This window comes from Melanotaenia boesemani, chromosome 2, assembly GCF_017639745.1.
Source record: "Melanotaenia boesemani isolate fMelBoe1 chromosome 2, fMelBoe1.pri, whole genome shotgun sequence".
Taxonomy (NCBI): Eukaryota; Metazoa; Chordata; class Actinopteri; order Atheriniformes; family Melanotaeniidae; genus Melanotaenia; species Melanotaenia boesemani.
In genome coordinates, this window is record NC_055683.1 from 17,643,824 (window position 1) to 17,659,033 (window position 15,210).

General features: G+C 37.9%; 1 protein-coding gene across 4 annotated transcripts in view; it reads right to left on the reverse strand.

Annotated features, from left to right (window-relative positions):
- LOC121631501 (vesicle-fusing ATPase) overlaps window positions 1-15,210 on the reverse strand; it is a 52,815-nt gene that overhangs the window by 19,007 nt on the left and 18,598 nt on the right. For 3 of the 4 annotated variants that reach the window (XM_041972486.1, XM_041972495.1, XM_041972506.1), the window contains exons 2-7: window positions 11,690-11,707; window positions 3,183-3,268; window positions 1,869-1,968; window positions 1,750-1,789; window positions 910-1,076; window positions 707-817 (exon numbers count right to left, since the gene is read on the reverse strand). In XM_041972486.1, the coding sequence (XP_041828420.1) occupies window positions 707-817; window positions 910-1,076; window positions 1,750-1,789; window positions 1,869-1,968; window positions 3,183-3,268; window positions 11,690-11,707 (522 nt within the window). The remainder of the gene's footprint in view (window positions 1-706; window positions 818-909; window positions 1,077-1,749; window positions 1,790-1,868; window positions 1,969-3,182; window positions 3,269-11,689; window positions 11,708-15,210) is intronic. The other variant, XM_041972501.1, reaches the window with a different exon arrangement.

The following is a 15,210-nucleotide window of genomic DNA, read 5'->3' on the forward strand; positions in this document are numbered from 1 at the left end:
TGATATTTTTGACAATGTCAACAAAAACTACAGAATTTAAACCTGATAAAACTTGATTTATTGGCAGGGCTTTTGCATTTTGTCTCTTTATTACACTTGAGGGTGGTGAAAGTATGGAACTTATCTTTACTGCAACAGTTAAGCTGCTTCTGTAAAGACTTACATGACATCAATGCTAACATTACGCATATAGCAGCTAGCAAGTTCTGCTATGCTAGCTTTGACTGTTAGCATCTAAAACACATTTAAAAGATAGAGTAAAATTATATTTACATCGAGCGTTTTTTTTTATGTCATATTGTTTAAAGGAAAGTGAAATTAACATCCTGCACTGAGTCTCTGCAAACCATACTGTGTTTCTGGCTCTGAGGCTGTGTTTCTCAGAATCTTTGAATTCTAATTTTGTTTTCACACTCAAACTGTAGAATCAGCGTCTGCAGTCATATAAAAGTAGAGAAATTTAATTTCAAACTGACTCTCTGGAGTTTAATTACTGAGGGTAATTCTGCTGCCCAGAACAATCAACAAAATCCCATGGGTGCCAGAGATAAATCATAGCCAGACTCCCGAAAGGGATCACAGGCACTCTCATTAGCAGCCAGAAGAAATTCTCATTTTGTCAAACAGACAAGTCAGACAACTCTGAGTTGCTTTAACCAAACCCTAACTTCACTTGACTTCACTGGTTGGATGTTGGGTCCAGTACCTTTTGCTGTTTCTTTCCAGAGGCTGGTTCTCCTTTGAGGATGCTGGCATCCATCGCCTCAATGTCCTTCACGACCAAGCCAAACAGCTTGTCGCAGAAACTGAACACTAACTGAAAGACAGAAGCAAGTCATATAAAGGCTAAGTAAATTTTATATATCTTTTTATGTTTCAGGATTTTTTTGTGAGCAGGGAGGTATAAACCTGCTGGGTGACTGAGAAGGCCTGGTTGTTAAATTGCTGGATGAACTCGGCAGCCATCTTGTCTGAGTCGTAAGGAGAAGAGTCGGTGCTCTTCTTTTGCAGGAAGTCAATTTCGATTGTCATGGCACCAATGCACTGCTTGGACTTGTCAAAGTTGTAGTTGGACACTGAGTGGACAGAGAAGACCAGGATTATCTCGCACAATAATTTAAATTCAGTCCAGAAGTGTATAATGACCACTAAAATAAATATAGCTGCTAACACTCTAAACACTAAAGCCAAGAATAAACCTGCTTTTTTTTATGTGTGTAAGTATTTATTATCGCTGTTGTGTTTGTTTATTTTCTGTATTTATGTTGCTTGTGTTTGAAGTTTGTGCATGTCCTCAGAAGTTGTGTAGGGCCGAGTTTGACTGTACATAAGGTGATGAGGTCAACAGCAGTAAAACTATGGAAAGACAAGACCCATCATGATTGGTATAGGGGCCTTACATACCATCTACAAAACCACTGCTGTCACTTTTCTTCTTCCGTGATCTATAACTAATAAAATGCTACCCTCCTCTACTATTGCAATGCTAATTGTTTTATTTTCACCCTACAAATTGAGGAACTCTATCTAGTCTGAGTTCTCTAATGTGCCCTTTGGTGGAATCCTCTAGTAACAAATATAATACATAAGCATATGAACATTGGAGTGTGTTACCTATGCAAATATGAGGTAAAAAATAAGCAAGTACATTTTCAGCCATTTTCAGCCATCATTGTAAACCACCTGAAAGCCCCAGGAAGTGAATCATAGTGACAGATGTGTGGATCAAGTAAATAGAGGAGTTGTTACCTTCAACCTCCTGACCAATGGAGAGGCCGGCCCATTTCCTCTATGGAGAGAAATAAAGAAACAGTGAACATCTGGGCAACAAATAATTAATGTAAGTGAGAATATGTTTGTATATGTACCTGCGGCAAGCTGAAAGCAATAGATCCAGCTGCTACAGTGTGGTGGGTCTTGACTGTAAACGCAAACTTGTGGTTGGGTGTTGTTTTCACAGTCACATGTCTGCAGAGATAGGCCACATACCCTGATTATTACATGCTCAAAACTAAGTGAAAAATCTGAATTAGACAAAAACATTCCCAAAAGATTATATTTGTATGATGAGTATGTTTAGATCTCTGGTAGTATAAAACAGTCATTTTTATAGATCACATGTGAAATTCAATGTACACACTTTGATGCCTACTTTAGAGTAGACAGAGTTTGATGAACTCTTGCTACGGTATTTAACTTTTTGAGCTGATATTGGAAAGAAGAATGTTATACAAATGTGAAAAAATCAAGTAAAAATAAAACACATTCTTTCTTCAACATAATGATCAGAAAAGTGTCTTCAGTCAGAGGCTTCTTCAACTTAACTGTAATAAGTATTAACATGATACAGGAAGACATTCTTGCTAACCACAAGTCATATTTTTTATGTTTGTAGTGGATCTTAATTTTCTTTTTTTATTTTCCTTTGAGGACTGAAGTTTAAATGAAAATAAATTCATGTAAGAGTAAATAGAATTAAAAAAGAGCTTCTTTCAGAGACAATGCTTGCCATTTAAAGACAGTATTGACACATATATAATAGTGCTGTTATTCCTCCTGGAAGATTGGACCTAATGAGAAAAACAGGGTTCAAGGGCTGCAAAACATTGCTAGCTGCACAATAACACCAGTACCATTGCTCTGTGCAGTTAAATGATGAAGGCATTGTTGCTATGGTGATAAAAGAGGGGACTGATAAGTCCATCCCGACATTTACAGATTCAGCATTGCAAACAAATAGAAACAATGACTGTACTGTACTGTGAACATAGTTCAATATTTACTTAGAACAGTTTTATATGGTGAATGTTGTTTTTTCCATGCACAAGAAATACACAGGGAGTGATAGGAGATCTGATCAGGAAACTAATTTTATAGTTTTTAGAAGATTTATTTGACTAAAATGACTTGTGATCGTTGCAAAATAAGATAAACGCATCAAACATTCACCCTGAAAACAGAATGTAGCTTATTGGTTTTTGCAACTTGAATTTTAATTGTGTCAATATAACATGAAAATGAAAAAGAAAGCCATAAAAGTCTAACACTGGATCCCTAACTGTGAGCTTCTGGATGAATGATGGGTGATGAGGTGGGTGGAAAGATGGGAGTAGGAATAAATGATTGCAGAGATGCCAGTCTGTGTGCATGTATTGACAAACACAGCGAAAATGACTACTTACTGTCCTGACTGCAGATCCTTCTCGCTCACGACGGCACAATTAGTCAGTGACAGCTCATCTGTCGGGCATCGCGCCGCTTGCATGGTCTGCAAAGGCAGAGAGAGAGAAGCTAGGGTGAAGGAAAAAATCAGCAACATGTACAAGATGCTGGAAATTGTAGTTTTTCATTAGAGGATGTTTTTATCTTCAAAATGTAATCAACATGAATGAATAAAAATCAATACTGAACTGTGACTAGAGTCACTTTGACCAAATATGTTGCACAAAAACACAAAGTTCAGTGGTTGTCATTTGTTTTGCCCTATAGAAGCTTAAATGTATTGTACTGATCAACATGTTAGAGCGTTGCACCACAGCAGTGACACAACTAAATTCCACAATTTAACAAGTTACTTCTTGGAATTAAATATATTAGCCAGTAGGATAAATCATATAGCAACAGGGATTCACATGGAGGCTTAAAATTAGAGGTGAGAATTGCTCTTACACAATAGTGCATTACTGTATATGAAGCTATTGTTCACACAAATGTACAGGGCATTTGTCATCATTGCTATCTGTGAAGAATTAGAGGCAACCCTAGTTCACACTTCAACTAAAAGACAACATTGCATCCACAGCTAACCAAACAATAAATGATTAAATGCCTAAATAGAAACTCAATAAGTGGATCAGTTGTTTTATTCCAAACTTTTAGCATTTCCAAAGAAAGTGGTAATGCAAATGTGTTATGTTTGATGGCTTTCTGAGTGCTGTGATTACTAACTGGTCAAAGATAAACAGACTGTAGATACAATGTGATGTTTCAGACTTGGAAGAAGCCAAACTGCTTAGCTTTATCAGACCAAGGCTGAATATATTGTTTAATTTAGCATTTTAGCCTCTGTGTAGCCAATTTGCTGATTCTCTTTTGGGCTGTGTTTTTTTTTTTTTTTTTTTTTTTTTTTTTTACGATAACATATCAGACTGTTTCTCATCTTTCAGGGTCTTCTGTATTAGCTAGGTTAAGATTATGTTACCATTGTGTCAAAATGGAAATGAGTCCAGCTGTATCTCTCATTTCAGCTCGTCCACTTTAACACTGGCAGGCTGTCTGATGTCAATGAAAAACACACTGACACAAACTCATTTTCAAACAAATCAGAACCCTTTGCAGAGCAGGTCTGGCTGCAACCGAGAAGGAAAAGACGGAGGAGAAATTCCCATACACATGCAAGCAGACATGAGCTTTTGAAGCGGTAACCATGGAAACTGCATTAAGCAACGTGGCAGAGCTTCTAACGATGAATGAAGTTTTACGGTGGGCTGATTTATCACAGGGTTGCATGACGCTGTTGCTCAGAGGTGGCAAAGCTTACGCTGCCACAAATAGTTTAATGTAACTTTTTTCTGGGAGGTCTTGTATTGTGAAGTGGATCATTCAGAGCAAAAGTAACACAAAGGTTTGACATAGGTGACATAAGACTATTAAATTATCTCTCTTGAAGAAATAAAATGAAAAATTTTAGTGTTTGTCGACATTTACTAATGCACATTTTGTCCAAAACAGTTAACAATAGTCTGGTGAGGAGACAAATGGTTTAAATGTCAAGTCTAACAGGAAAAAGCAGGATGAGCTTATTTATACATAATAAAGCAAATGAGGACTGGTCTTAATCTCCTAATGCAGGGATTACCAATGCCGGGCCTCTTGGGGCAGTGTCCTGCAGGTTTTCAATGTTTCCCTGCTGCAGCACATCTGGTTCAAATGAAATGGTTCTCCAACAGCTTGTTAAGTTCTATACAAGCCTCTTCACAAGGGAAACATCAAAAAAGAGCAAGACACTAGCCCAGGAGGTCCTAGCTAGGAGGAATTAAAAAAATGACTTGTCACCCAAAACTAAACTGCATGCATGTTTATGCAGAAAGAACAGGATTTGTTTGGCACAATTAAACTCTTGCTTGCAAGACATTCTCTCAGTAACCTGGCTACTAGCACATCATAGTTTCCTGTTTTCCTTATCCGGGGAATTCTCCAGGCACTGCACTCCAGTTAGAGTGCATCTTATCCACTGTGACCTTTTTAATTGCAACAGTTTGTTTTTATGATGGATTGGAAAGTTACTTTAGAGGTTTCAAAGATTAAGAATTGAATGAGTGGAAATTATCACACCAGGTACACTTTAAATCCCAGTTTAGCATTATTTGTGCTGTTTATGTGCAAAATAACCTTGTTAAGGACCCCCTTTGTTAAAATAAATGAAGCATCTAGTGGGCTGGCATGTCTGTTAGAGGCTGTTGATGTGCTACATCAAATTTCATTAGCAAAAGAAACTGTCAGTTAGTTTTATATGTTTGGAAAATTTCTGCTTTTAAATACAGACTTCAGGAAGCAACCCTGACTCGATGGGGCTGTACAGCTATTTTTGTTCGTGCTGTAAGGAATGATGAAATGAGAAGTTGGTTCAAGCTGTAAAAAGAAGAATTTAGCCTGGGGCTAGCATTGCAAAGCGAGTAGCTAGCTGCTAGCAGCTGGGATTCAGTGTGTCTGGACTCAGCACTACGTGTAATACTGCAATTATGAGCAACACAGATGAGTTTTTTTCTTTAGTATTTAATAACTGCTGAAATAGAATATGAAAAGATAAAGAAATACTGGTACTGCAATGAGCCAAGAACAAAAAGTGGTTCCTACAATAAAGTATCATTAATGCTGTGGAGACTGAATTCCTACGACTGACTCCAGCAGCAGTTTTAGGATAATGTGAAGACTCATCTAACCATGCCGTGCTGCATCCTTGTATTCACTGTGTTTTTGCATGTATCAATCTATAATTGCAAAGCTGCAGCGTCAGCAGCTATTTCGCATTAGTGGGGATGATCCACTGTGGAAAAAAACACATAAATGACGTGTTTTTTAAGAGAATGTGCAACTGGCTCATTTCAAGAATAGCTGTTGACAGATAGAGTTTTACTGGCAAAAAGCCAGATCTGAAGCAACATGGACATCAAGTAACAAACCAATCTGTGGCTCAATTCGCCTCTAAAGAATTCTCCCAAACTCAGTCAAAATCTCTAAAAACAGTCTGGTGTCTGCTAATGTGCTGGTAACATGTATGTCAGTTTATTTTTAATCTCTTTAAAAGATTGAAATGTATTTAAAATTAGTTGTTATACCTAAGAATAACTCATTCGATGACCATGAATTAGCAAAAAGAATAAATAAAAATGATTGATGTGGGTACAAATGGTCAATTGTGATCATTGAAAAATAAGAACTAAAAGAATAAATGTGTACTAAATGTGTGCTATACAGAATGATAAAAGGAAAGAAAATGGATGCATAGAGGTGCTGAAACTGAGATAAACACTGCAGTGTTGGCATTGCGCCAGCATCACCTGCACCCCTGAAGTCTGGCCAAACACAAGTACAACAGAATGACCAAGCCTTTAAATATCTTTGCTGTTGATGTTAGAATGTTTTAGATGGATAGTTATTTATGAGTCCCAGATGGGGGAAATTCCAGTTATAAGAGTAGCAAGTAAGCAGCCATATTGATTTTATATTCTTTATTTACTATATTTATTTTATATACTTTACAGCCATATTTGTTCTTTACATGCAGTTACTCTCATGACCAGTAGAGGTTCTTTGAATGTACACTTCCTGATAATTTCATCAGGTCCAATTAAGTATCTAATCAGCCAATCACATTAATACATGTAGTCATGTAGACATGGTGAAGAAGACTTGCTGAAGTTCAAACATCAGAATGAGGAAGAGGAGGATTTAAATGACTGTGAATGTAACATGGTTGTTGGTTTGAGCAAAATGTCTTAGTGATGTCAGAGGTAGGAGGAAAATGGGCAGACTGGTTGGAGATGATAAAAAAGGCAAGAGGAACACAAATTACCACTGGTTCCGACCAAAGTATACGGAACAGCATCTCTGAACCTTGAAGCAGATGGACTACAACAGCAGAAGACCACACCCAATGCCTCCCGTCAGCTAAGAACAGGAAACTGAGGCTACAATTCTCACTCCATCTTGCTTTGGATCAATGGTTCAGGCTGGTGGTGTAATGGTGGGGGAATATTTTCTTGGCCCACTTTGGGCCCCTTAGTACCATCACAGCCTGGTTTAACCAGTACAGCCTACCTGAGTATTGTTGCTGACCATGTCCATCCCTTTATGACCACAGTGTAGCATCTTCTGATGCTACATCCAGCAGGATAATGCTCCATGTCACAAAGCTCAGATCATCTCCAGCTGCTTTCTAGAACATGACAATGAGCTCACTGGACTCCAATGTCCTCCACAGTCACCAGATCTCAATCACATATAGCAGCTTTGGGGTGTGGTGGAACAATTGCATTTTAATTCAGAACAATAGAAACAGAAATTGAAAAAATTGTGGCCAAAATTGACTAAAGTTACAGCTTCATTGTAAGTACTTTAACTGACAGCTCCAGCTGTTCTCTGATTGGGAGTCTACAACATGTTACAGTACACTAATCTTTTAAAATTTCATTCACACTTTTCATTAACTAGCATTAACATCTGACAGTAAGCAGGGTGAGATTAGCCAGTGGAAACTACATTTTAAGATGAGTCATGGAGCTCTGAATGCAGTGTGGTGTTGCTGCTTGCTGCGGGATGGGGTCGGGGCCTACTGCAATACCCACTGCTCAATGAGAAGAATAAATTATACATGCTTACACGTCAGTCTTCAAAAAGTCTCCAGTAACACCAGAAAAAGTCCCTAGATTTGTCACTTTTTTTTAAATGAAGTTGATGGAGGGGTCTGAAAACTTGCTAAATATAGCGGCAAAGTCGCTAAATTTGGCATCACTGTGTTAGCAGAGCTTTAATGTGCACATCAATACAAGCGGAGTACCAGGAAATTGTGCACTGACTAACGTTCTACATTGTTTGAAACGTAAACTATGATTAAATGCATACTTTTTTTTAACGCATTAATTTTTTATAATTATCGTGTTAAAGTCCCACTCCTAACAATTATATATTGTTTATGCACATATGCCTTATGAGAACATTTTGTGATGGAGGAAAATCTCTAAGTCCTCATATTAAATTAAACCTATAATTCAGCCATATTAAGGCATCACATTAGCGAAGGGCTTCATCTCAGAAATGGAAATTCAGTCAGACTTTTTATTTCCAATCAGCTGCTTTGCTTCACAACATATCTCTGATTATATAAAAGGTTTAAGAAATTATAAAAATTAGATTAACTCTAATGGAGGAGCAGTGTGGTTCTCATCCTGATCGTGGCACAGGGGACCCGAGGGCGTAGGTTTGATTTTCACATTGATCGGGACATAAAATTAGTCCGCAGAACCACTGGATGACGAGTGTTTTATTGCACTTATGATAGATTATATAACTGAGTGGTGCTTAAGCAGGAAGGATGGATGGATGGATGGATGGATGGATGGACGGATGGACGGATGGAAGGAAGGATGGATGGATGGAAGGATGGACGGATGGACGGATGGATGGATGGATGGATGGACGGACGGATGGATGGACGGATGGACGGACGGACGGATGGATGGATTAACTCTATAATACATTTGCAAATAGCTCACATGGAATGATGGATTAGGAGTAAAAAGCCGTCTTTGGTTGAAGCGGATGCCTAAAAAGTGAAACTTGTGGGCTGAATACAAATGGACACATAATGAGAAATGATTTGTATTAATCTAAATGGGAAACACTGCTTTCAGTTGGAGAAGCAAAGTGGCACAGAAATAAAAATGAGCAATAAGGACACTTGCTTAAATTCAGATCAGGCTTCTCCTGCTTTTCTGTCATCTGCATCCCATCTAGGCTAACCTAGAAACCATCTTGGTAGCCTAGAAACAGTGAATCAACATGGTTTATTTAAAACCAAAGCCTGAGTGGCGTAGTCTAGTTGGAATCTGTCTCTATTTGGTTCAGACATACAATATCTGAAAGCTGGGGTTTAAAAAACCTGTCAATTCAAACTTTACAAACTAACCAGGTCCCAAAAATATTTTTTTTCTGAAGCTTTCTGGTACAACTCAAAGACAGAAATACACAGAGTCTATGCTGAACTTACTTCTCTAGGCTTAAAATGCGTGGAGAGTAGCTGGTTTGATACCCAAAGCACTCAACTTTACTGCATGTCATTTCTGTGCTTCAAAAATAAAGATAAGAAAAAGAAAGGGAAAAAATCTTTATTGATCCTGAGGGAATGGAGTGGGCTGTTGCTACTTCACCTGCCAAATGGCAAGAAGGAAAAGAAAAGAAGAGTTTGAAACTCAAAACTGTTATTCTTCTACAGTGGTGTGAAATCAGAAAAAAAGGTGAAGGGTGACTTGGTCTCTCATGTGACTAGTTATATTTGGAACTAGCCTTCCTAGTGTACATACATGCTGTAGATCACACCAGTGAAGTATAGACAATTCATCCAGAGGAATAGAAAGTCTTTGGGATCACCAAGGTCATAGTTAGTATGAGTTAGGAAACTGTTTGAGGGGGGGCATCTTTTTTAGATTACATTTAAAGGTCCAAACAAGTCAGAATAATAAGAAATATCATTCTATTTCTATTTTAAATGCCAGGATTTACAGCAAGGATCATTAATTTTGGTCCTCAAGGGTCAATATTCAGGAGTTTTTACATGTTTTCAACACATCTGACTCAAATAATGCATCATTGCGCAGAACTTGACAAGAAGCTGTTGGATCATTTTCATTTGAATCAGGTGTGTTGGAGCAGGGAAGCATCTAAAACAAGCAGGACTGCGCAGAGCAGTTTGTACCTTATAAAGACCTGTATTGTACCTCTGAGGGCTGACTGGTCTTTGTGAAATACAAAATGCACTGTTAAGGGTACACCCGCAGTAGACTGAAGAGTATTACCCCAGAAACAATACTTTGCATCTCTAAAGGTGCTTTGGTGGAGTGTGGTGGATCCCTTGAGTCAGATTTTACTTTTGGATGCATTTGTTAGAGCTACTGAAAAAAAATAAATAAAAATGAAAGCGGTGGATCAAGATAACCAACACCACCAGAATCCATACAGCCAAAGACCTTGTTAGATTAAGAAAGATGAATTTGAAGACAAATATCAAGACAAATTGTTTTATATATCTCAATCAGTAGCTAGGCTTGGGGTATGTTAACACTTTATTATTGCTTTATCGCATTAATTAATTGTTAAAATGGTTTTTCTTACTGGTTTGGATAGGTCGTCATCATGCATCGGGTGAGGCATGCTGACATGAGCCGGTACGTGTGGTCATTTCTGCCTCCAGCTCTGCCAAATCTCTGCTATGTCCTCGCCGAAAAAAATGCTTGATAAAAACTAGCTCCCAACGTACTATGCCGGGTTACTGCAGGAATCGCCCTTGTCTGGGTGGGAGGGGGGTTCCTGCACTGCAGCCATATGGCTGAGGTGTGGACCCTGAATGGTTCCTGTGGTGGTGGTCTCTGTGGTCATGGGTGGGGTAGTTCCATGTAGGAACAGATCCCCAAGATATTGTTTCCTCACTAAAGCCCGATGTCTATTTTTCTATTAAGATTCATTCAAGATATGATGGGGCAGTAGGATAAGTGTATGTTTAAATAGGTTTTTTTTTATATGCAAACATTGGTTTTTATTGTGTAAAACACTTTGTGCTGCTCTTGTATGAAAACTGCTTTATAAATAAAATTTGATTTGTCTAGATATAGCAGTACTATTAAAATAAAAACGTGCAAAACACCACTTTTGAATTTGTTTGCGTAAAAATGCAATTAATCCCGACTGATCTCAGAAAATCATGATTAAAAATTTTAATTGTTGCACATTATTAGAAAAGCATACCATTGTCTAATACAGTGAAACTTTTGAATTTTAAAAAATACAGTGATCTGTAATTTTGGTCACACCACCCAACCCTAACATCAAGTTTTCATGACTTTAAAAATTAGCTGACTGGTCAGACCTGTAATAGAGAATAATTCATTAAACATTATTAAAGTTATTAATCATAGCTTACAAAAAAACTTTATAAATGGTGTCTGACAGTGATGTGAACTGTCAGCTACTTTGTGCCGTATAAAATGACACCAATGAGCCTTACTGAGATGAATCTCTATACGGACTATTTGCCAGCATACTCAAAATGTCAAGCTCCTGGTGGAACGTTTCCATTTTGTTCTGGCTTTCAGGGGCTTGCAGTGCAGTAAGGGAGTTGATTAATGAATGCTAATGAGCTTGGCTTTCCATCCAGTCAGCGTTTGACACCAGTTTGGCATTGCAACTCAGTCTCTGGGTTGCAACGGTGTCAGACATTGTATGGCTTTGCATTGTGCAGATCTTCTACGGTGCTATCCACCATGTAGCGGGGGGGCTGAAAGCAGCGGTGGAGGTCCACTGCACTAAACATTTTTCCAGTCAGAGAGCAACAAACAGTCTGAGTGGAAATAACAAATACATTCCACATGACGAAGAAGGTGGGCAGCTCGCTTGGAGATTATGTAGCCATACATACCTTATAAAATATTACGACCTTGTGGGCACCAGCGTAGGCAAGCAAAGAGGAAGGACAGAAGACAGCGTTTGAGACGAAAGGGGACTTAAAGCAGCAAGCTGCTGGAGCTGAGGTTTAAAGCTGAGATGGCAGCAGACAGGTGGATGCAAGCTGCATTCATGAGTATGGATTCACTCATGCCAAATACACCCACACACCAAGAGAGATCGCCTGGAAGACCATCTCTGCATGCAAGCCAGAGTTGGGGTTCAAAATTATGACTTTAACTTTTTTCTTGATTTCAGCAAATGTGCTTGTTTTGTAGTTGCAAATTACACCCCAAGTCTGGTGGTTTCATCCTAAACATTTAAAGTTACGTTCATCACAAGGCAGAATCTAATCTCCACAATGGAGACATAGTGTCAGCTGTCCCATTGTGGCAATAAACATGGATATAAGAGAAAATAAAAGGCTTTTTCTCTTATGTGTGAATAGCCATGTTTATTTATTAGATGAAATGGAAATGACATGAAGGTGATAGACTAGAAATGGGAATTTCAAATGCATTATGCTCTCAAATATTAGAATTGACCTTCCATCCATCAATGAGTGAGTCAATCACAGGGAAAACATTTGGAAAGCTTTCACTTATGAAGCTTAAGTTCCTCAGTTAGTAGGCAGGGCAAAGATTTATACCAGAACTAGTTATGTGGTTATGTTGTCTGTTAGGGCTGTCAGGACTGGATTGGTTAGCTTTAGCTGGCATGCTCAGACAAGAAAACAAATAAGACATCACAATTAATGTCATAATATAGATAAGAAACATTTTCTTTTTTAACAAATGAGCATGTTAACATCATTCAGCTTCATGGCTCTGCTACACTGTTGCTACATAAGGTCTGTCCAGATGGATACATCTATGTACACGTCATTATAGTTGAGCAACAGGATAGAAACCATTATAGTCTAGTCTATAATTTTATATTAGCTCTGTGTGTTGGGAATGTCTGGTTTGAAGTGTGCCATCTGATCCAAGATATGGTCAACCCAAATAGATACAAGCAGAGAACGTGAAACTAAGTTAATTAAAGGTAGCACCGGTTGTTCCAAGTTAATCTAAAGTCTTGTTTCCACTTAAATCTGTAAATAAAGTCTACCAGCCTTAAACTCCTCAGACCCCACAGCCTGGTCTATTCTTGGATAACCTGCAATGCCATCCCCTCTGGACTCAACCACAGAAATGTTTTATTTATTCATGTTCTGCTCCAACCTTACCTACAGACCCACATCCTGACCTGATATGTTGTCTTTGATTACAAGACATATTGGTTTATGTTTCTCTGTAGTGAATTGCTAAAAAGAAGGGAGCTCGTACACTTTGAATCTCAAAGCAAATGAACACACCTCTATATAGTACTTTTAAACAGCTTTCACAAACACAGAACTACCTGTAATAGCTTTTAATTGCCACATGGGGGCAGATGTCAAAATATGAACTGTAGGTTTTGTATTTCTTCTTGTTGGATTTTGCTCTGACACAGAAAGGGTTCATTAGGTTTTGTAGAGAAAGTTCACATTATGATATAAATGACAGTCAGAGGCAATACTTTTGTGCTAATGGTGGCAGTATTTCCTGCTCTAGTTAACTTTCCAGCCAATCAGAATTCAATCAATACATTGTGTCGGCTCTAGGGGCATTGTTAAGTTTTGTGGAGGACTAGTTTGTGTTGAAAAATTTGAAAAGTTTCCTTCAACTTTCACAAATGAATACATAGACAATAATAAAATTATATGGCTCTAAGGTCTAATCTCCTCTTAGATGAATAATACACTTAAGGGGACAGCACAGAATCCTTCAAAATCTGTCCGTATTTACTGCTAAGTAAGAGTTTATAGAGCATTAATATTCTTATTGGAATCCATGGAATATTACTTTGCTAGATTTAAATGCATGTTGTCCTGGCACTAATCTGTCTTCTGTCTGTGACACCTCAGATGTACACAAATGATTATGGATGTTTTGACAACATCCAGGACACACAGAAGTATCATTAAAAAAGAAAGAACTAAGTCCTTCAAATGATCCTTGACTTTGGAGAAATTTAATTCAACTTTAATTCACCATCTCAAATGCACCCTTATCTCCTTCACCAGTGTTCAGAAGATGGTGAAGGCGGAATGATACTCAGTGAATTTATGTGGACATGAAATTACTTCTGAACAGGCGAGAAGAAAGATGTTTAACTTATTTTTACCTGCATATTGACAGTAAAATAATCCAGCTGTAAACATCACATAAACCCTAAAGTATTATTTAATAACATCTATAAAACAAAATAAATCAGTTGAGCTATCTGTGGGATCCTTCATTCTTTCTGCATCAACACTTCAGTTTTGCATTCAAGCTTTAATTGCTTTTGAGTAATAGTTGTAATTATTTTAAGAAATTATTTTAATACCTCAAGTATTTTTAAAGAAAACCTGAACAATTTTTAAAGCCTTTTCATTTACTTTGGCAGATTTTCTCACTGAGGCACCCTCTAACAATAATTAATCCAGCATCCATCTTCATCCTGTCTCTTCTCTGAGACCTCTCCAGTAAAAGTCAGTCTGTGTTGACTTTTTACTTCTTTCTTTAGCTGTCCCCTTATATCTTTATTGTTCTCGCTTCCTCTGATAATGTCCTCTTGTGTTTCTTTGCTGAATCGGCCATGGTGCATATCCAAAATGCCCAATGTGTTGATATTTGGTAGCTGTCATGTGATGTGGTGCCACAAAGCAACACACAGCTGTAATATGATGCTCCATGTGTTTTCTCTTGAGATGCTGTTGGGTAACAACAGCTCCAAGAATGTACATAACACATGTCAATGTACCATCAAAACAAGTCAGAAGCATGTTTTGGTTTTAAGGTAAAAAAATTATGTAGTGTTGCTTTAAGGGTGTTTTTCATAACCAGTTTCATATTAAGTCCTGTAGCCTATTGTACGAGGGAAATCTAAATATTTCAGTATAACTATTGACCCAAATTCCGACAATCCTTGTAAATTCTGTGTGTCCTTGAAATATTGTCTAATCGCCACTGCTTTAAAGATGCACCTCAGAACTTTTCAGATTTTCTGTGACATGCCCCCTATCGATTCAGCACCTATCTTGCATCCTTGTCTCTGATCGCTCTCCACTCAGTAAAAATCTCCATTATCTTGACTTATCTCTTGCTGTGTTTCTTTCTCTGTCTCTCTTTCTTTTCCTCTCTTCCTCAGATTATGTCTTCATGTGTTCTTTGACTGAATCAGCTGATGAACTCTGCTGTCCTGTAGGGACTTTGATGTCTCTTTGTTTTTCCAGTGAATCTGCTTTGACATCTGTTTTTCTATATTTGTTGTTCCAAAAGTGAAAGTAGTGTACTTTTTCTGCTTCATCATTTTAGCCCCACTGTTCCCGCTCTCTTTTAAACAAAACACAAAAAAATCTGCAGCTTTCTGTGAAATGAGTTTGTGCACACCGTGATACTCTCATCTAATAACCTTGGCTTCATTTCA